The sequence below is a fragment of the Schistocerca nitens genome, chromosome 4 (assembly GCF_023898315.1).
Source record: "Schistocerca nitens isolate TAMUIC-IGC-003100 chromosome 4, iqSchNite1.1, whole genome shotgun sequence".
In the NCBI taxonomy this organism is placed as follows: Eukaryota; Metazoa; Arthropoda; class Insecta; order Orthoptera; family Acrididae; genus Schistocerca; species Schistocerca nitens.
In genome coordinates this window covers 942182971-942205404 of record NC_064617.1, presented here as the reverse complement: position 1 = coordinate 942205404, position 22434 = coordinate 942182971, and the positions used below count along the sequence as shown (strand labels likewise).

The 22434-nt window shown below is 46.0% G+C and overlaps 1 protein-coding gene across 1 annotated transcript; it reads right to left on the bottom strand.

Moving 5' to 3' along the window:
* Window positions 1–2252: 2252 nt before the first annotated feature.
* Window positions 2253–19849, bottom strand: LOC126253580 (cuticle protein 5-like). The gene is made up of 3 exons (XM_049955006.1): window positions 19695–19849; window positions 11983–12339; window positions 2253–3221 (listed from the first exon to the last, which is right to left on the bottom strand). Exons 1-3 carry the CDS (start codon window positions 19704–19706, stop codon window positions 2889–2891), a joined length of 702 nt encoding a protein of 233 aa, XP_049810963.1. The 5' UTR covers window positions 19707–19849; the 3' UTR covers window positions 2253–2888.
* Between the last annotated feature and the right edge of the window lie 2585 nt (window positions 19850–22434).

The following is a 22434-nucleotide window of genomic DNA, read 5'->3' as shown; positions in this document are numbered from 1 at the left end:
AGCTGCTGCTTTCCCTTATAGTCGTTCTACTCTCACAAGTTTCGCCTTTGGCGGTGATTTTTTCATCATTTTTATGTTTCTATGTTTCTAATTTCTCTCCTCTTTGGTTGTGTGTCTGGAATTGTGGGATCCATTCACAGCCTACTGAACTAGGGATCCGATCTTAAATCACCGTTTGACGCTTCGGACCGCATTTAAATGTCGGCGAATGGATTTGAGTGGTCCCTAGTGGTTCCAGTCTGTGCACGAAAGCAAAGATTGCGGCGTGATGCACTCCAGAGGGGGTGCCATCACTTCCAGTGGGGTTGCAGCTGCAATTATTAGAGAATAATTGAAACGTCAATTTTTATTTTCATTTTATTTTTTACTCTAGGCCATAGCCATTGATCTCGCCTCATTAACTAACTCCCGTTCTGAGATTACTGTGGCCGAGCGGTACTAGGCGCTTCAGCCCGGGACCTCGCTGCTGATACGATCGCAGGTTCGAATCCTGCCTCGGGCATTGAAGTCTCTGATGTCCTTAGGTTAGTTAGGTTTAAGTAGTTCGAAGTCTAGGGGACTGATGACCTCAGATGTTAAGTCCCGGAGTGCTCAGAGCCATTTGAACCATTTTTTGAGATTACTATGTGCCACATACACTCCTGGAAATGGAAAAAAGAACACATTGACACTGGTGTGTCAGACCCACCATACTTGCTCCGGACACTGCGAGAGGGCTGTACAAGCAATGATCACACGCACGGCACAGCGGACACACCAGGAACCGCGGTGTTGGCCGTCGAATGGCGCTAGCTGCGCAGCATTTGTGTACCGCCGCCGTCAGTGTCAGCCAGTTTGCGTGGCATACGGAGCTCCATCGCAGTCTTTAACACTGGTAGCATGCCGCGACAGCGTGGACGTGAACCGTATGTGCAGTTGACGGACTTTGAGCGAGGGCATATAGTGGGCATGCGGGAGGCCGGGTGGACGTACCGCCGAATTGCTCAACACGTGGGGCGTGAGGTCTCCACAGTACATCGATGTTGTCGCCAGTGGTCGGCGGAAGGTGCACGTGCCCGTCGACCTGGGACCGGACCGCAGCGACGCACGGATGCACGCCAAGACCGTAGGTTCCTACGCTGTGCCGTAGGGGACCGCACCGCCACTTCCCAGCAAATTAGGGACACTGTTGCTCCTGGGGTATCGGCAAGGACCATTCGCAACCGTCTCCATGAAGCTGGGCTACGGTCCCGCACACCGTTAGGCCGTCTTCCGCTCACGCCCCAACATCGTGCAGCCCGCCTCCAGTGGTGTCGCGACAGGCGTGAGTGGAGGGACGAATGGAGACGTGTCGTCTTCAGCGATGAGAGTCGCTTCTGCCTTGGTGCCAATGATGGTCGTATGCGTGTTTGGCGCCGTACAGGTGAGCGCCACAATCAGGACTGCATACGACCGAGGCACACAGGGCCAACACCCGGCATCATGGTGTGGGGAGCGATCTCCTACACTGGCCGTACACCACTGGTGATCGTCGAGGGGACACTGAATAGTGCACGGTACATCCAAACCGTCATCGAACCCATCGTTCTACCATTCCTAGACCGGCAAGGGAACTTGCTGTTCCAACAGGACAATGCACGTCCGCATGTATCCCGTGCCACCCAACGTGCTCTAGAAGGTGTAAGTCAACTACCCTGGCCAGCAAGATCTCCGGATCTGTCCCCCATTGAGCATGTTTGGGACTGGATGAAGCGTCGTCTCACGCGGTCTGCACGTCCAGCACGAACGCTGGTCCAACTGAGGCGCCAGGTGGAAATGGCATGGCAAGCCGTTCCACAGGACTACATCCAGCATCTCTACGATCGTCTCCATGGGAGAATAGCAGCCTGCATTGCTGCGAAAGGTGGATATACACTGTACTAGTGCCGACATTGTGCATGCTCTGTTGCCTGTGTCTATGTGCCTGTGGTTCTGTCAGTGTGATCATGTGATGTATCTGACCCCAGGAATGTGTCAATAAAGTTTCCCCTTCCTGGGACAATGAATTCACGGTGTTCTTATTTCAATTTCCAGGAGTGTATTTCACTGTGGCTGCCATATCTTGCACTTTTCCTATACCCAATAGCTTTGTCTTTGTATATGGTAAAATAATTTGGGTCATTTTCACTTTGTACTTTCTTTCTTGATGATTTAGGATACAAACCTGCCTCTTAAGCGTAGGACTGACTGCTTGTTATTTTCAGGATGTATGGGATTAAAGAAAGAAGTTGAAGTTTGTTTTTAAACGTTTATTTATACAACTTTTCCTGTACTCAGATATCGATGCAATACTGAGTAACAGATAAGCTATAATATTTGCGACAATTTATCATACACAACAGTTCGTAGTAAACAAAGCTACAGCACTTTCCTCTGCTTCCACGATGGACTGTTAGTAAAACGTAACAGTGCCATCAATCGCACGTGGAAACACTTGAGAAACTAAAGCTGTCTCATGTAATGACTTGTTTATGAATCCAACTTTAGATCCACGTTCGTTGTACTGTTTATCTAGGTGGGCGTCATGTACGCAGATCTCGTTAAGGAAATCTGAGAACATAGGAGTAAGGAAGAAATTATCCTAAAGTGTAACGTGTACTGCTTCATTTACGGGAACTGTAAATGTAAATCAGAAAATGGTTGCTTTTTTGTTCGTCGAGAGAAGCTGGGAGTGTAGCAGAGTAGAAGGGGGGAGAGAAGCGAAGAGAAGAAGGTAGGAGGAAGGGGGAGGGACGAGTGTTGAACGGCGACTCGCGTCCCGGTGGTGTGCGTGTGTGTGTCTCGGTGTCGGTAAGCCGGTCCTCGAGCGGGCGAGGGTTTGTGGGGCCGCGGCGGGGCCCCTAGGAACGCGTGGGCGGCGCCGCCCCTGCTCAGCCGTAGTACTGCTGCTGGCCGGTGGCGCTGGCCTGCTGGTGGGCGGCGGCGGCGGCGGCCTTGGCGGCGGCCACCTCGGGGGTGTCGAGCGGAACCCCGCCGGGTCCCAGCACGATGTTGGCCGGCGCGTTGGGGGCGTAGTTGCCGCCCGAGTACTGCTGCGGGCCGCCGCCGTACGACGGCGCGGGGTTGTAGGCGCCCGTGTTGTACGCGCCCGGGTTGTAGGCGCCCGTGTTGTACGCGCCCGGGTTGTAGCCGCCCTGGGCGGGGGCGGCGGGGGCGGCGTTGCGCGAGTACGCCTCGAAGTGGGCGGCCTTAGCAGCGGCCACCTGCAAACGTTGCGTCACTTGTTAGGAGGCTGGCGAAGCTGATCCAAACGGGGCGGCGCAGGCTGTAGTGTTCGAGAGCCTGGACGACAACTTAGAGTCTCTATAGCAGAAGATTATACTAGCAAGAAGGGTTGGGGTTGGGTTGTTTGGGGAAGACCAGACAGTGAGGTCATCGGTCTCATCGGATTAGGGAAGGACGGGGAAGGAAGTCGGCCGTGCCCTTTCACAGGAACCATCCCGGCATTTGCCTGGAGCGATTTAGGGAAATCACGGAAAACCTAAATCAGGATGGCCGGACGCGGGATTGAACCGTCGTCCTCCCGAATGCGAGTCCAGTTAGGAAGAAGGGGAAAGGCATTATGAAAGGGCTGTACAAGTGAAAGGAACTAGATGAGAATATTATGCAGGATGATTCCGTGATGCTGTTACAAACTTTCACTAATAATGCAGTGTGGTAGATGTATATTTTAGAGGTACAGCGACCCTGGCCCGGGGGGAAAACAATGGCACTGAGCACTATGGGACTTAACTTCTGAGGTCATCAGTCCCATAACCTAAGGACAGCACACATATCCATGCCCGAGGCAGGATTCGAACCTGGGACCGTAGAGGTCGCGTTGTTCCAGACTGTAGCACCTAGAACCGCTCGGCCACCCCTGACGGCGGTCTGGAAAAGATCGAGCTGAAAGCTATAAGTCAAAATCGTTCCGACACCTCTGACAGTGGAATACACGTACCAGTATTTTTGTTGCTACGATTGTTGGGTATTCAGTCCCGGCCAGCACTTGTCATTCGTCATCGGACGTGAATGAATAACCGCATGGCACTGATGGCCGGAAGGCCCCACATAGGAAAGTTCGGCCGCCGAGTTGCAAGTCTTTTCAGTTGACGCCAGAATGGGCAACTTGCGTGTGAATGATGATATGATAATGAGGACAACGCAACACACATTTTCCGGGAAGGAAAAATCTCCGACCAGGCCGAGAATCGAACCCCGGCGCGCTGCGTGGTAGTTAGACGTGCTGACCACTCAGCTAAGGGAATGAACATCGGATGTGGTACCAACATGACGAAGCCCCGCCTCACTTTGGACTGAGGACTCATGAACACCTGCATCAGACATCCCCTGAATAGTACATAAGCAGAGGAGATGCTGTAGCATGGTCAGCACGTTCGCCTGATCTCAGCCCACTTGATTTCTTCTCGTGGGGTCTTGTGAGACGTCTCGTGTACGAGACGCTTGTCGATATTGAAAAGGATCTCCTGGCAAGAATTCTCACTGTCTGCTACACTGTTCTAACGACACCGGTAATATTAAAACTGTACAATAGCCCCTTCTGCGACGATGCCATGCTTGCATTGTTGTTGTTGTGGTCTTCAGTCCAGAGACTGCTTTGATGCAGCTCTCCATGCTACTCTATCCTGTGCAAGCTTCTTCATCTCCCAGTACGTACTGCAGCCTACATCCTTCTGAATCTGCTTAGTGTATTCATCTCTTGGTCTCCCTCTACGATTTTTACCCTCCACGCTGCCCTCCAATACTTAATTGGTGATCCCTTGATGCCTCAGAACATGTCCTATCCTTCTAGTCAAGTTGTGCGACAAACTCCTCTTCTTCCCAATTCTATTCAATTGATTGAAACCATTGATGCTGGGGGTCACGAATTTTAACAATTTTTCTAAATGTAGAAGATTGTCAAACTTGCGCACGTAAACGGAATTCATTGTTACTGTACCGTCGACTTTGGATTTTCCGTCTCTCTGACATCATATTACGTGGACCGTTATAAGTACAAGAAGGGAAATTATCTAAGGGTATTGAGGAGTATTCAGTGGGGATAATGACCAGGGTTTAGAAGATGGAGGTTCTTAGTCTGAGCAATGTGCAAGGCTAAGGCGGAACTTGAACAGATTTTCACTTATACCCTTAGACTCAGTTGTTTCCCGACTAGGGTCCCTTACCTCAAATTGATTCATTTACCTCTCTCCATTTTTTCCTGAAACTTTGTACCATCGTCACGGAATCACCCTGTAGAAAGGGAAGAGTAATTACATGAAGATAAGATGGGAAATACGATACTGAAAGATGAATTAGAAGTTATCTACAACTTGTGCGGAATCCAGACTTGAGTTGTAAGAGTTGGTGGACATCAAAGGCAGGCAATAGTCAAGAAGTGAGTGAGACAGAATTGTAACGTACCACCAGTGTTCCTCAATCGCACGTTGAACAAGCTATGAAGCCAAACAAAGAGAAATTTGGAAAGGGATTTGATGTTCACGGAGAAGAAATGAAACTTTGAGGTGTGTCGATGATATTTTCTGTCAATGACGGAAAAAACTCGGAAAGTTAGCCTGAACGCATTGGTTAGTGTCTTGAAAAGAGATTATGAACATCAACAAAACTATAATAAAGGTAATCGAATGTAGTCGAATTAAATTAGGCGATTCTGAAGAAGGAAATGAGATACTGAAAGTAGTATTTGGGCGGTAAAATGAGTGACCGTGGCCTAGGTATAGAGGATATAAAATGCAAACAGGCAACAGGAAGAAAAGTATTACTCAGAGACAGAATATGTTAAAGTATAATATAAATTAAAATGTTAGGAAGTCTTTTCTGGAGGTATTTGTCTCCATGTATCTTTGTAATGAAGTGAAACGTAGAAGGTGAATAGTTCGAAGAAGAAAAGAATAAGACCTTTTGAATTTTGGTGTTACAGGTGAATTTTAAAGATTAGAGGCTAGGTCTCACAGCTAATAAGGAGGTACTGTGACGAATGAGGATAGGAAAGAAATCTATGACACAACATGACTAAAAAAAGGCATTGGTTGACAGGGCACGTCCTGAGGCATCTATGTGGGTGAGGGTGGGGGGGGGGGGGTGGGGGGGGCTTGCAGAATAGGGAAAGTTTTACTACGTAAACAGGTTCAAATAGATGGAGGTTGCAGCAGTGATGCAGAAATGAAAGGGCTTGCACAGGACACACTAGCACACTAGCATAGAGAGTTGCATCAAATCAGTCTTCGATATGAAGATCACAACGACACAGCGTACACTAGAAAGGACTGAACTGCCAGCTGGGGAGCGGCACGCTTCTCCAATCTCGCGTCCCAGTCTACGCCTTAGTCGCCACAAAGCCGAAGTATTTGGACAAAAAATGAGTTTGCTATCATTTGTGATCCAGGAAAACTTTGCCAAAGTAATATTCATAACTACATTATCGAACATCAGCTAACAATTCTGCGTAGTTAGAAAACAGTTCGTAAGGAAGTGATAACGTTTTACTATGGAGGAATATTTAGACACAAAGGAAAAAATCTTTTAATTGAGCTTCCCAAGGCGTAAATAGCACCCTAAAGAGGAATTTAAATGGTAAGTACTGAATAATTGCGTCAGAAGAGTGTCTCGAGAGGTCGATCTATGAATGATAAACTACGAGAGGTAGGACATCGAGCCCCGAACGTCAACACCTACCAAAAAAGTTGAGCTCCACATTTCCGGCCTACCATTCACATTTTTCTCCATGGTTTTCCTGAAATCGTTCAGCAGCGTGACGAAACGGTGCCTTCAACAAGGAGACACATACTGCCCTAGCCCCTCTTCAAGTAGACCTTTGGCCGGCCGGAGTGGCCGAGCGGTTCTAGGCGCTACAGTCTGGAACCGCGCGACCGCTACGATCGCAGGTTCGAATCCTGCCTCGGGCATGGATGTGTGTGATGTCCTTAGGTTAGTTAGGTTTAAGTAGTTCTAAGTTCTAGGGGACTGATGACCGCAGCAGTTAAGTCCCATAGTGCTCAGAGCCATTTGAGCCAGTAGACCTTTTCTCCGTCTTAAATGACGATGGTAACGAGATTTTAAACCTGTTACGTTCAATGTTTGAAAAAAAAAATCACCGTTCCAGCTACATAAATACTTTTCCTACTACAACCAGTTTCAAACAGTGGGCCACTCACAATGTTCTGCTATTGCCTCAGACCTTAGGTGTCTTGTTCCGGATGTTTCAGGTTTCTTGAAACAATGTGCCTTTCCTCAAGCGTCAACTTTCAGAGCTTGAGACACATGCTTGATGTAGATGAGTTAGAGGCACAAAAAACACGAAGAATGAGAGAGGGACTATACTGGTGCTCTGGATAAACTGAAAAGCAAGGGAAGCTGGAGGAAATGATATGCCCTACTGGAAATTCGTCAGACATGTTGGAATCTAGGTTACATACTAACTGACATGGCTTGAATGCCTGTGAAATTTTCCACCTTAATCCGCTTTCTAAGCTGTTTTCAACATTTATTTGTGGAAAAACCAAAAGTTTCTGTGCGAGTGGACCCAATTTGCTACACTCTCTTAGATTTACGACATGTTTAAGTAGTCATTCCGCTGGTGAACTATTTGGAGTTAGCTATAATAGCCAACGTACGACAAGAGATGAAAATTTCATTTTTAGTTTTTAGTGGTTTCAAACATCAAACAAGTTGGCTTAACATCCACAAAAAAATGTAGGATTAGAAGGAATTGATAATGGCATTGAGACTGACCAGAAGGCTTTTTCAGGAATGTGACTGTATCCGCATATGGTAACCAGTGGGGTTGTAGTCACACTACTTGGTGCAATAGGTTAACATTTTTACTGGGAAAGGCCCATTTAGCTCCCACCATAACTCTTAAAAACAAGAAAAATGCCAGTTTAAAATAAGACAAATGCCAATTTTATTGTTTAATACTCGGAATTATAGCTCTCCGCTGCAGTGAAAGATTAATGCGTACTAGCTGGAGTGGACTGTGGAATGACCTATAGATACAAGCGCTAGATTAAACACGGTGCAACAAGGACACACTACAGACTGCCGGTCAGTTGCCCGCCTTCTTACAAGGAGCGATTAATAACGCAGTGGCTGTCCGCAGGTGTCCGTGACCGCCGGAGAATGTGCTAACGAGGCTATGCCCGCTAAATGTCGCTCCAAGTGTCCAGCTTAAGACCGGAGCAGCACGACCACTACGTTACACCTGCTGCACCTCGCACGAAGCGTGGAACGGAGTCTGTGAAAGCTTGCCACTGCTTCCGCAAGTAAAAGATGCCGATCGGCACTGGGCATCGACCTTGGTTGCACAGGCTGTCGGAGGCACTGCAGCCATGGCTGTTAGATTTCGAACGGTCTTCCGAAACAGTATTCCTTCGAGTTAAAGTCGTTCTTCACAGCAAAACAAAGTGCCTTTGATGGGTGTGGAAGGACAACACGCCACAGTCTCTGCGATCTCTCTGATGTGCATTCCCATCGAGTAGTACATACCATTTACCCTATGAAGAACGCCCCGTGCGATTAATAAAACAACGTTGCGCCGACGTGGGCAGCCTGCACACACCGGATCCGCAGTCTGGAGAACCAGATATCGAATTCCGGTTCAGCCGTACCACTTACGGGCTAGCCAGATCTCCTTATCCAGTCGCGCTCAATGTAATCGTGTATTAACCGAGGCCATTACCGATTTCTTCTCCGTTTTCTTGTTCGATGCTGACAAGCGTTCCACCTGCAGCTACGATGCTGTCTACGAGACGGTAAATACCAGCAAATAAGAAATGGCAAACGATGGCTACGAATGAGAAAATACGTTTCCAATTGGTCTCTTCCTGGATATTTTGCGAACGGATGTCCTTTTTTTATTTTTGTCTTCTTTTTGAAATTCGTCTCATCCAATCGAAATCACTACCAACGCGATACGTGTCAGAGATCCCCGTTCCGATTCGTCATCGTACTAAAATCAGTATACAACTCTATTCAAACAATTACCATACGAAGGGCGCATGCTGCTATAACATGCCGGCCGCTGGTGGCCGAGCGGTTCTGGCGCTACAGTCTGGAACCGCGCGACTGCTACGGTCGCAGGTTCGAATCCTGCCTCGGGCATGGATGTGTGTGTTGTCCTTAGGTTAGTTAGGTTTAAGTAGTTCTAAGTTCTAGGGGACTTATGACCTCAGCAGTTGAGTCCCATAGTGCTCAGAGCCATTTGAACCATTTTTTTTTTTTTTGCTATAACATATTCCTTTTCCGGCAAAAACAACTGACGGTAAAAGACACCGTATCTGGACGTGTGAATACAAGATTTTAATAAATTATTATCTTATGAGCTATCCATAAGCAGTTTATAGTGAGCAAGGAGAATTTAAGTTACCATATAATGCAGATAAAATAGGGTAAGACCGAACATGTGAAATCCAGGCTGTGAACGGTTTTGAACATTTCTTTATGGCCTGATGTCAATCCAGCAACTATACCACCAGAGTAATAGCTCATTAACGAATCCTTTAACTGCTTTAATAAGGCATTGATTTTTTTCTTGATTATCTGCTTAAGTGTGACAGTCTGTATTGATATCACAAGTGAAATAGTTTTTACCGTGTTAAATTGGTTTCTTAAGCATGCATCATAGGGAGTGTGACAGCAGTACTGCATTTCATAGACGAAGAGAAACAATTGAATTTATGGTTATCCAGAACAATATGTTGGTGCATAACAGTTTTGCTAATGGAATTAATTAATGAGAGGTGGGTGTACTTGATCTAAGATGTTGATTAACTGTAACAATGTCTTCCTTCCTTCTTGTGGAATTGATATTTAAAGTGACTTTTCAAGTATCTGTTAACTTTTATCTTCAAGTGAAGTGATATTTGGTCGCTTGTTAGATCAATGAACGTATCCTCAAGATAATAAATGATTATAGAATGGAACTTTTGCTTCAGAAGAACCCTTTCGTTCGAGTCACCAAAACAGGAGTAGTTGACATTGATCGCAAGCACTTGACACCTTTCCTTCACTAAGAATTACTGTTATTTGTTACGAACATCTGGTCAGAATGCATGGTTAGTGAGTGCAGGTGCAGTAGAGTGCCTTATTTGTAAAGTGGAGTGGATGGTACTAGATGCCAGAAAAATAGAGTATTTTCCTCCAGCACCATCAATGGGGTGCCACCGAGTCTGATGTCCTCATTAGATGGATAGACTTCATTCAGCAGTGTTACGTGCCTCTATGAAACAATCTTCAGAAGTTTTGCGATATAATCCAGGAAGTTGGCGGACAAAATCAAGACCTGCACGAGCACGGTTTGTTTTTAACGTCTCGCTGACAATGAAGACAGAGCAAACAGAAAGCACAAGCCCGATTTAGGCATCGTTGGGGAAGGAAATCGTCTGTTGCCTTGTTTAAGAATCTACCGTGGCATTCGCCAAAAGTTATTAAGAGAGATCGTAGGAAATGTAAATAGCGCGTTATGCGTGGAACTGAAATCCATTTATCTCGATAATGATTCCATGGTGCTACCTCAGGCAGTGGTGATCCTACCGAATACCAGTGACAAGTTCAAACTCAAAAACTGGGACCACATGACGTCGGTGATTACACCTTACAGCCTAACATCAGACTGCCTCAAGTCCGGGCGGGGTGGCCGCACGGTTTGAGGCGCTTTGTCACGGATTGCGTGGCTCCTCCCGCTGGAGGGTCGAGTCGTCCCTCGGGCATGGGTGTGTGTCTTGTTCTTAGCTTAAGTTAGTTCAAGTAGTGTGTAAGTCTAGGGACCGATGACCTGAGCAGTTTGATGCCTTAGGAATTCGCACACACACTGCCTCAAATAAGCTGACAAAACGGAAATTACAACCAAACCCCACACGGTAATCTACAATAGGTGGTGGCTTTTACAATCAAATGAACCTGTACATTTACAACTTTGGCAAGTTACGGGACCGAGACCATTGGGTGGGACCAAGAGATATCGTCGGTGCCCACCACCATCGGAAACTTCCCCACTGCTAACAATTCCTTGCAGCCGCTGTTGACAGCGCAATCCACTGGTAACCTTAGACTGTGACAGGGGTTCTTTCTCCCACGGCTTGCCGTAGTACTTCTGCCATTTACTGCACATCACTACCAAGTTTAAATGCTTCTGCCTACTATCTCCCACATGTGACCAAGCTAATAGGTGTTCACACCCACATCTGTGGACAAAATTCACCGACATGCATCCTCTTTGAATCCTAGCTAAGAATGTGTTCCTTTAGTGGAGGTGACTGTTGAACGCTTCATGATGGTTGCTATTCAGGTGCGAAAGTGGAGGGACTCCACTTCTTCTTAAAAAGAAGAAAGGATTTTCAAAAACCGTACACTAACATCTCTCTTCCCCCACACCCTTGCCAGTTAAAGTTTGGCTACGGAAATCTCGTTCAGTGCCGGGAGGTGAAATTACTTTTTCCTCGTCGAGCACCAGCCTTCAGGTTTGCTTGTGTGGTCTCAGTTGTTGATATGGGTATCTGATGGCAATATCAAAATCTCACTTTGCTGAGAACGTAAGCTATGATCGATCACTGAAGTGACTGCCAATGCAAAAAATGTGGAGAAGTAGATAAAAGTGATGATATCATTTGTTTGAAGTGTGTTGGGTGAGGCAGTCTCATGTTAAGCGGTAAGGCCGACGTCATGTCACTGGTGTTCGGTAGGATCACCACTGCGTGGCTCGTATTCGGTGGACTTTTGCATCTACATCACCTTGTAGCGTGTGTGTCGGAGGATAGTCTGTGGATCATTATTGTTCCCCCCCCCCCCCCCCCCACACACACACACACACATACATAATAACAATTATTTTCCTATTCCAATTCCAATAGGATGTCACCTATTGCTGACGATTGTTTCGACGAGATGTCTGTGGAGTAGACACACACACACACACACACACACACACACACACACATCTCCTTGCCAGCTGCAGGGCGACCCACTCACCTCGGGCGTGTCTTGAGGGACGCCGTTCACGGGCGGCGGCGCCGGCACGAAAGGCCTGGGCGCGCCCTGGTAGCCCTGCTGCGGGGGCGGCGCCGAGTACTGCTGCGGGGGCGGGTTGTAGGCGCCCTGGTAGCCGCCCTGGTAGCCGCCCTGGTAGCTGTCCTGTTGGGCCGCCAGCGAGTTGGCCTGCGTCAGCGCCTTGAGGTGCGCGGCCTTGGCCGCCGCGACCTCGGGCGTGTCCTGGGGAATGCCGTTCTGCGGCGGAGGCGCGTAGCCGCCGGGCTGTGGCCCGTTGTAGTAGCCGCCGCCTCCGTGGTACTGCGCCGCCACCACGGCCACCAACGCGCTCAACACCACCTGCCGAAGAGAGACCAGCGATCAAGTCGCGGTACCGCGCAGCCACCGCTGGCGCCAACGTGCTCAACACCAACTGCGTCCAACTGTACGTCCATAGTCCTGGAATCCGCCCCAAATTGTTCCATGTTTCACATTAGATGTAGCGCGGATTCTCGCCGAGGCTCGGTTTAAATGGCAAACGACCGCGGTACGACCATATTATCCCGCTGCAGTTCAGTCAACGATCCACTAACCGTGTATCGTGTTAGATGGACTTCTGCATCTACATCACCTTATAGTGTGTGTGTCGGGGGACAGTCTGTGGATCATTATTTTTCCCCCTCCCCCCCCCCCCCAAACACACATAAATCAAAATTTTTTCCTCTTCCAATCCCGAAAGTCTTCAAGAAGAACGATTGCTTGTAAGCCTCCGAATGAGCTTGAATTATCTGCCTTCATGGTCTTCCCGTGACATGTATGTGGAAGGAGGCTAGTAGACTCTTCAAGGAAAGTACGTTCTCGAAATTCTGCTAATAAAATCTCTTGTAGCTTCTGCCACTGGAGTTGGGTCAGGATCTTCCTGACACTTTCGTGTATATTAATCGAACCAAAGGCGAAAGATGTGGCTGTTTTTTTGGATCTTGTATGTTTCCATATCCAGGCGAAAGATGTGGCTGTTTTTTTGGATCTTGTATGTTACCATATCTATCCTATGTGGTAAGGAGCCCATATTAACGAACAGTATTCAAACTACGGGCCGAAAATGGTTTTACAACCTGCCTTCTTCGTAGATGGGATACATTTCTTGTGGATTCTCCCCAAGAGTGAAATGAAATGTCGTGTGGCAGGGCGATCCGTCGGGTAGACCGGTCCCCTGGTGCAAGTCTTTTGAGTTGACGCCACTTCGGCGACTTGCACGACGATGGGGATGAGATAATGATGAAGACAACGTAACACCCAGTACCTCAGCGGAGAAAATCTCCGACCCAGCCAGGAATCGAACCAGGCCCTGTAGCATGGCATTCCGTCGCGCTGACTACTCAGCTATCGAGGCGGACTCCCCATGAGTATAAGTCTGGCACCTGCCTTACCTTCGATTACCATTATGACGTAATTCCTCCTGAAATCGCGTCCTACGCATACTCCCAGACATTTAATGGAAGTGACAGCTTCCAGTGATTGTTATGCAATCGTGTAATCATACTTTGGTGGCTCTTCATTTATCCAAAATGCGTCACATTAGTTTTTATGGTGAGGCTCAGCAACTAATCCTGCAATAGCCGTAGATCCCCTGCATTTCTTCCTGAATTTCGCTTGAGTTTTCTAGCTTTGGGATACCTTCTTTATCCACTGCATCATTTATTGATATTGTGAAAAATAATGATCCTACAATGCTCCCTTGGGCTTAGGAAGCGTTTCAACAGGTTGTTACATCAGAATTAGTGGACAATGTATTGCAATTCCAGAGGCGTTACCGCCCTGAAACCGTTGTACGACCTGTTCTTGGATACTTCTAGAGTACTTAGGATCGCGGTCACGTCGACATGAAGTAACAGGTTAAAAAATGCAGAGGCGCGCTGCCAGGGTTGTAATTGGACAACCGTACACTGTAGTCAGACCAAATAGGTGGAACAGCAAATCGCCCATGGATTTTTCAATGGTATCATCGCAGATACTATTTCTCAATGTTTTTCGTCAAGTGGCCCTTAACAGACCGGGGGAAAGCTGCCATTTCTTCGCAGGAGAGCGCTCACAACGTACTGTAATTCCACTGTTTAAGAACTTCATCAGGTCTACCTGGCAGAAAGAAGCGAAGAAACTGAGTGGTGTTCTGACTGTGAACGTCTTCCGTCTAAATAGACGAGGCGGACTCCCCATGAGTATATGGAAGTTTTCGATACCGTAAAATCATCCTTCTGTACCCAGTAACGTAAGATTTCTTGACGAAGAGCGCTCAGTTTACTCATCGCCTAAATGCTCAGAGCACGAGAAGGTCAACAGCCTGATTTGTTTCCCTCCGAATACGAGAATGAACTACGTTCTATGAAAGATTTTCCCAGCGATTTACAAAACTAGCTGTTCACTGTTTCATTTTATAGGTTCACGTGTATGTTTCATATATGTTGAAACATCCACAGAAGCTTTCACTCATAGTTTACCCTGCTTGAAGTGCCTAATATTGTGAGTCCTCCCTGAACTGCCTCATGATGAGAATGTCGGTAACGATCTGATACGATGTTTACAATGGTCAACCACTGTTCATTAGTTTCTTTTTGAATTTAAAATACAACGAAATAATTTATTGGTCAAAGGTAACAACATGTAGTGTTTCACGTTCCTCATTCAGGCTCATTGACTAAATGCATTCTTTAAGGATTTAAACTGAAATTTCCTTTGTGAAGTAGTTGTTTGAGGTTTAACCTCATTGTAGCCTTCTATTTGACAATACAGATTTCGGTTTCACAGATATCGTTGTTTCATTGCCTTCTGCATCCGAAAACATTTGAGAAGCGTAGGCAAAGTTGTTAAACAGTAACAACAAAAATTCGTAAGAGCCGAGTTCTGCAGTGAGACGTTCTAAATTTTCCGTTTCGCAGCTATCAATTTTGTTTGATTAGTTCAAATTTTATTTCATTATTGGATTGCCGTTGCTGGTCCAGCCTTCAATAAGTATATTTATTTTCTGTTTTTTAGGAATTTTCATACTTTTGGTATTTTTCAGTCCACAGTTTTTTTCTACATTTCACAGTGTCTTCCATTTTTTTAGCTTTGCCCGTCTCTCTGTTTCGTTAGACGAGTACAAACTTCATCGACTTAAATAATCGATGATGGTGACTTCGGTGCTTATCTCAATTATGAACACCATTAAAGTAAATCTGCTGAAGTTCTTACTATTCCTTACACAGCATATCACTTTGGCTTCCTCGTATAGCGTTGATTAACAGTCTACTCCCATTGTTGTACTTCTTCCCTGTAATCTTATAGTTGTGGAATAATCATTTTCTGAATCTGGTGAGAGCTAAAATGTAAGTGCACGTAAGAGTTGTTGGAAGCGAGACTTCATTATTTTTACCTCACCATGTAGAATGATTTCTCCTTTCATTCTCAGGAGCTGATTAACAATCACAATGCGATCATTCAGCCCATATTAACATCCAGAGAGTACTTCCAATTCTTCTCTGAGATTGACAAATGACAACTATCACTATATTGCGTATGAACTTAAATAATCGAAGTGAGTTCCATATAAATTCTAGTATCTTCGCATAGTATCTACCAATCGTTCTTTGGTATTGATGGTAAGTATTACAAATGGTTACAATATTTCGATGTTCCCATATTCAGTAAGAGGATATAGTTGCGCAATATAGCTCTTTTCCAATTTATTCTCTGGAAAATTGGTCCTTTAAATTTACTACTTTGCCTGTTGCCTGTGTTGTAACGTGTTGTGCCCGGTTTCTGCGAAACGTTGAACAATAACGGAAGTAATACTACACGAACTTGAAAATTAACGACTGAGTGATTGGAATTCTACGTAAACATTAAACTGAATTCTGTATCTCACGCTGAACAGTAATTTGGTCATCTGTTGTGAAATTTCTGTCTTTTTCCAAGTATTCATAGCGCTAAGGAATTCTCAAAATACTAATACGCCAAAAACATTAATGATATCAGAATTACGACACTGGCGTTTCGTAGTCTTTATGTAATCATATCGTTAATCTACATCTATATCTACATAGATATTCCGCACGGTGTGTGGTAGAGGGTACCCTGTGTCACTAGTAGTCATTTTCTTGCCTGTTCCACCCACAAATACAGCGAGGGAAAAACGACTGTCTATATGACTCCGTAGCAGCCCTAATTTCTCTTATCTTCGTAGTTGTTGCGTGCTGTGTATGTTGGCGGCTGTAGAATCATTCGACAGTCAGCTTCAAATGTCGGTTCTCTAAACTTTCTCAGTAATGTCACAGCGGAATCGGGTGGCCGGAAAAAGCAACCAATAATTAATTTTGTTTCACCTACACCTGTTACACGCGACTAGATAACTTCCTTGTTGCACTCCAGTTCGACATCAATAGAGACAATATTTTTGGCAACTGCAGTGAACACTCCCCTTCCTACGTCCTCTAATCCGTCTTTCCGAATATGCGTTCCACGGGTCGCTAGCTATATCAGAGCTCTTCGGGCTTCAGTAGCTCTCGGTCCCAAGAATGGTTTGGGCACGAGAGCTGTCCTCTTTGTTACAAATACTTCGACAGCTTACTGATAAAATTTTGACAGTCGAAGTGTCTTTACTCTGAACGCCGTCTGACTTCCCTTTCTGCGTATCGACGGGCGAGTTTTCATCAGAGTACCTCAAACTACCGTCTATATGTCAGTGTATGGAGATTCGAAATTTGAACGAAGAAAGAGATGGTATTTAATATTTTCAGGCCAGTAATCTTAATAAGTCATCTTCAAATGGTATCGAGTGAGTTCTGTAACTAAAAGAAAAAATAGTGTTTAGTGCAAAAAGTACTAAAATTAAAACGAGGTTTCAGTTCTGTCATGCTTTGTGTGTGGCCTCTATTAAATCTCAGCATTAATTAACAAGAAAGGGGCAACAGCTTTCTGCTTAATGCAACAGCTAATAGACCGTAAACTGCTGTGAGCGATCTCGGAAACTGATAACCACGCAAATACAGTAGCGGCGTGTGTCGGAAACCGTGGCGCTGCCAGCTAGCGGCTACGTCGGCCACGCCCCCGCCAACGGAAAGGGGCGTGTCCCTGCCTGCGTCCCTGAAACTACTGCTGTTAGTCTATTTAATCCAGTTTCTAGTCTGTAAATAACACTTCCGCCTTCCACTCCATCTCTACTGCAGTTTCAGAGAACTGCAGGTAGCCGGTCCCGTGAGTCTTCGTTCGACCCTCCGTAAATGCCCTACAGTGGCTCTGAGCACTATGCGACTTAACTTCTGCGGTCATGAGTCGCCTAGAACTTAGAACTAATTAAACCTAACTAACCTAAGGACATCACACACATCCATGCCCGAGGCAGGATTCGAACCTGCGACCGTAGCGGCCGCGCGGTTCCAGACTGTAGCGCCTTTAACCGCTTGGCCACCACGGCCGGCTGCCCTACAGTCAGTGTAGGGTTATTAAGGGCTGCAGTTCACGCGACAGGGGCGGCACCAAGAAGGCGGAGTCGTATTAGATCTAGTGATCAAACACGTTAGTCCCATCAAGAAACTGTGCAGAATAATCACAGACGTATTTATTAGAACTAATGCAGCTGTTGCTGTTTCAAGTGTCGTTCAGTGAAGCATAATCACAGTTTTCATTTAAGGTAATTCAAACTGTACTGCCGTGTCATGGTGTGAAATAGTTAAAACATTAAAACAAACAACGTTTTGGCTGTAATCGAGGTTCTCCTTCAGCGTAGAGTCGCTGCAGTACGTTGCCAAATTGGCTAGTTTAGCGTTAAATACAATATAATTGTCGAGGCCACTACTGAAAAATAATTGTCTTTTATTTTCTCACAATACCCGATACCGTTCAGTCGTTTCATTTTGAGAACGATCGGTTTCAGGTATTGTCAATAATATTTTTGAGATTACTAGGCTTACAAATATGACAACGCTTGTACCTCTATTAATAATATTGCAACACTAAAAATGGTTTTAGACAGCACCTAAAATTAGTTATTGCAAAATAATAACAATGATTGATATGATATGTATCGTACAGTCAGCCGATTACAGCAAGATTTTACTTCAACCTGCTTTGACACCCACTATGGGTGTCTTTATAACAATGATTGATGTGATATGTATCATACAGTCAGCCGATTACAGCAAGATTTTACTTCAACTTGCTTTGACACCCACTATGGGTGTCTTTATCAAAAAATCGAAACATTACATGTAGTAAAAGATGAACAGATTTAAGAGCAAAATGCTGTCGTAACTTGAAATACTTCAGAGGAAGATAATACTTTAAGCATATAAAATTAGATAGTGAAACTGACATAAAGTTGCTAATTATCAGTAAAATTATAGCGACACCATGTAGCTACATAAGTACTGCATGTGCCTTTAATTTTACTGGCAATTACAACTTTATGTCGGTTTCAGTGTCTAATTTTATATGGTTTAAATACTGTCTTCTTATGAAGTATTTTATATGCCAAGAGAATTTTGCTGTTACATCTGTGCGTGTGTTCCTAACTGTAATTGTTTGGAATTTCTGATGGAGACATCGATAGTAGGTGTTGAAACCAGAGTAAAGTAAACTCTTATTGCAACCGATTCGCTGTATTATACGTGTCATATTCTTGTATGGTTGCTGTTTCAAATCCATGTTTAACATTGCCAGTGATTTATTCCAATAAGAAGCGAAGGAACCTGGAAATTAAGAAGAAATTATGAAATATATCAAAACATAGAGAAAACAGTAGAAACAGTAACGAAACGAAGACTCGCATTTTTTGGCATTTATTCAGGATGAATGGCAACGCGCTGAGAAAAGTAATCTCAAGTGTATCTGGGAAAAAATTATCAACAAGGTGGATCCGAGAAGTTAAAAAGAAAAGGCTGAGGAATGAACAACATGAAAGGAGAAGAATCAGAGATATTGTGTGCAGCTCGTGGTCTCGCGGTAGCGTTCTCGCTTCCCGCGCACGGGGTCCCGGGTTCGATTCCCGGCGGGGTCAGGGATTTTCTCTGCCTCGTGATGACTGGGTGTTGTGTGTTCTTCATCATCACTGACGCGCAAAGTCACCCAAGTGGCGTCAACTAAAAAGAACTTGCAATACGGCGGCCGAACTTCCCCGCATGGGACCTGCCGGCCAACAGTGCCATAGGATCATTTCACAGATATTCTCAGAAAGAAAGTGTTAAATTTAGGAGGATTCCAAGAAAGAAAAAGTAAAACGTGTGAAGTGGTGCGAGGACAGTAAAAACGGTACGCGATGAAAAGCTAAAAGAGTATTTGAGGACAAGAAAAGAGAAAATGAGAAAGAATTGAAAGTGTCACGAGGTCCTAAAGTGGAAAACACGAGTTGAAAAGGAAAACAGAGAAAATGGCATCAGTTGCAATAAAAGAAAATAAAATGTTAGGTGTATTATTCTATAACAGGCTAGTACATGTCAAACGATTTTAATGAAAGTTGAGATACAGGTGGGAAAAAAATGTGAAACAACGAGTGAAATGACAACATTATCTGAGCTAGAAACTCGACGATGTGAAGACCAGTGTGGCCTGTAATAAATGGCTGTCTGACGTAGGTATACGGAAAAGTAGAAACGGAGCCGGAAGTGGTCAGTGCAGAGAGAAAGAGAGAGCATTGTTTACGTGTGGCGGGGCGTCGTGGGCAGTGGGCGGCGGCTACTCACCAGGGTCCTCATGCCGATGTTTGGCTGCTCGAGTCGCTGCGCCGTCAACACTTGCCGCAGTCGGCGGCGCGCCTCCTATATATACCTGCCGCCGGCGGCCACTGCCGGCTGCCTCTGACGTCGCGCTCCCGCCGCCCTCCACGCTTCCCCCGGCCGCCCGCGTCCCTATTGTAATCACCTCCTTGACATTTACCCGCACCGTATCGGTCAGGGAGGCGGAGCAGGTCGATCATCGACCTTTGCCACCGGCTGGGCGGCGGCTGCCCGCTCTCGCGCGATCCCGGGACACCCCTGGCCCGCGGTGCAGTTCCCGTGGCACCAATCTCGACGGGCCTCGTCCCACGCAGGTCGGACCCGGTGGGGCGGTGCCAGCACCTCGGTGATGCCTTCCCAAGGTCCCCGCGTAGGCTCTGCAGCGTCCCCGGTCGCCCATCCCCTCCGCTCTTCGCTCGTCGTCCACCTGTGCGAGGCCCACTCTTAAAAGCGTAACCCGTTCCGACGGGTCGCGTCTTATTCGTCGTATTTCGCGGAGAGCGCGATTATGCCGGCAATTAGTGTTGATGGACTTTCTGGACGAAATTTAGCGTCGGGGAGGATGACAGACGCCCGGAAACAGCCTGCCAAATACGGCAGCCCGTCAGACTGCTCTATTACCATAGGTCAACCGCTGTGGCCATCATCTGACGAGCCGACGGGTGACATCATGCAGACACGTGTCGGAATGCTCTATATAATGGCTGTTCCTGTCGAGCAGTGAGTCTTTTCCATCTCCGTTCATCGTCGAATGTAACGAACGGAACTTTCAGAAAGCCCAAAGTGAAGGACATGAGATATTCATTTCAACCCAACAAACGAGGAGCAGACAACCGCCCATTACTGCACATCACTTAGCGGATCATCACTGGGAAGATTCTCCACGGAAGATAATGTTCAGTGAATCACTTACTCTTCAATGTGTACATATACCGATGTGTAAATCGTGTTTGTTCAGTGTTCGTGTCCCAAACACACCAGAAAACAGTGGTGATACATACGCTTACGTTGTATTTTCGTCTAACATAGCAACGCATGCATAGATGCTGCTGCGGAATAGTGATCAGTGGAACACATTACTCTACTATATACTTCGGAAGCTCGGGATGGAAAGAGCGAGAAAAGGCGCCACATTTCCAATATATTTTATCGATTTATCGAAGTCATTCCGGCCGGCTGCTGTGACGGAGCGGATCTAGGGGCTTAAGTTTGGAACCGCGCTGCTGCTACGGTCGCAGGTTCGAATCCAGCCTCGGGCATGGATGTGTGTGATGTCCTTAGGTTAGGTGGCCGGTCGGGGTGGCCGAGCGGTTCTAGGCGCTACAATCTGGAATCGCGCGACAGCTGCGGTCGCAGGTTCGAATCCTGCCTCGGGCATGGATGTGTGTGATGTCCTTAGGTTAGTTAGGTTTAAGTAGTTCTAAGTTCTAGGGGACTGATGACCTCAGAAGTTATGTGCTCAGAGCCATTTGAACCATTTTTGAACCTTAGATTAGCTAGGTTTAAGTAGTTCTAAGTTTAGGGGACTTATGACCTCAGATGTTAAGTCCCATGGTGCTCAGAGCCCTTTTGGAGCAGTTTGAAGCATCTGGTGGAAGAACGACGGTGTGGTGTACTTCGAGCCATTTTTTTTTAAGTCATCCTGGGTTGAATGTTGCATGGTATTAAATATCTAACAAGGGAACATCCCCATCGCACCCCCCTCAGATTTAGTTATAAGTTGGCACAGTGGATAGGCCTTGAAAAACTGAACACAGATCGAACGAGAAAACAGGAAGAAGTTGTGTGGAACTATGAAAAAATAAGCAAAATATACAAACTGGGTCGTCTATGTGTAATATAGGCAATATTAAGGGCAGTATGAGACGAGGAGCGCCGTGGTCCCGTGGTTAGTGCGAACAGTTGCAGACCGAGAGGTCTGCAGTTCAAATCTTCCCTCGACCGAAAATTCTAACTTTTTATTTTCAGTTTATGTGAAAAACTCTTATGTTTTCATCACTTTTTTTGGAGTGATTATTACATCCACAAGAAAACCTAAATCGGGCAAGGTAGAAGAATCTTTTCACCCATTCGCCACGTGTACTAGTTAAGTGGTCGACAACATATTCCTGTCATGTGACGCACATGCTGTCACCAGTGTCGTATACAAAATATCAGACGTGTTTTCCTGTGGAGGAATCGGTTGACCTATGACCTTGCGATCAAATGTTTTCGGTTCCCATTGGAGAGGCACGTCCTTTCGTCAACTAATCACACGGTTTTGCGGTGCGGTCGCAAAACACAGACACTAAACTTATTACAGTGAACAGAGACGTCAATGAACGAACGGACAGACCATAACTTTGCGAAAATAAAGAAAGCAAAATTTTCAGTCGAGGTTAGATTTGAACCAAGGACCTCTCGTTCCGCAGCTGTTCACGCTAACCACGGGACCACGGCGCTCCTCGCCTCACATTGCCCTTAATGTTGCCTATCTTACGCATGGACGACCCAGTTTGTATATTTTGCTTATTTTTTTCATAGTTCCACACAACTTCTTCCTGTTTTCTCGATCGATCTGTGTTCAGTTTTTCAAGGCCTATCCACTGTGCCAACTTATAACTAAATCTGAGGGGGGTGCGATGGGGATGTTCCCTTGTAAGAACCAAACACGCATACAAGTGGACCTATCATGTTTCATTGCACCAAGCTATGTGCCGGCATCTAT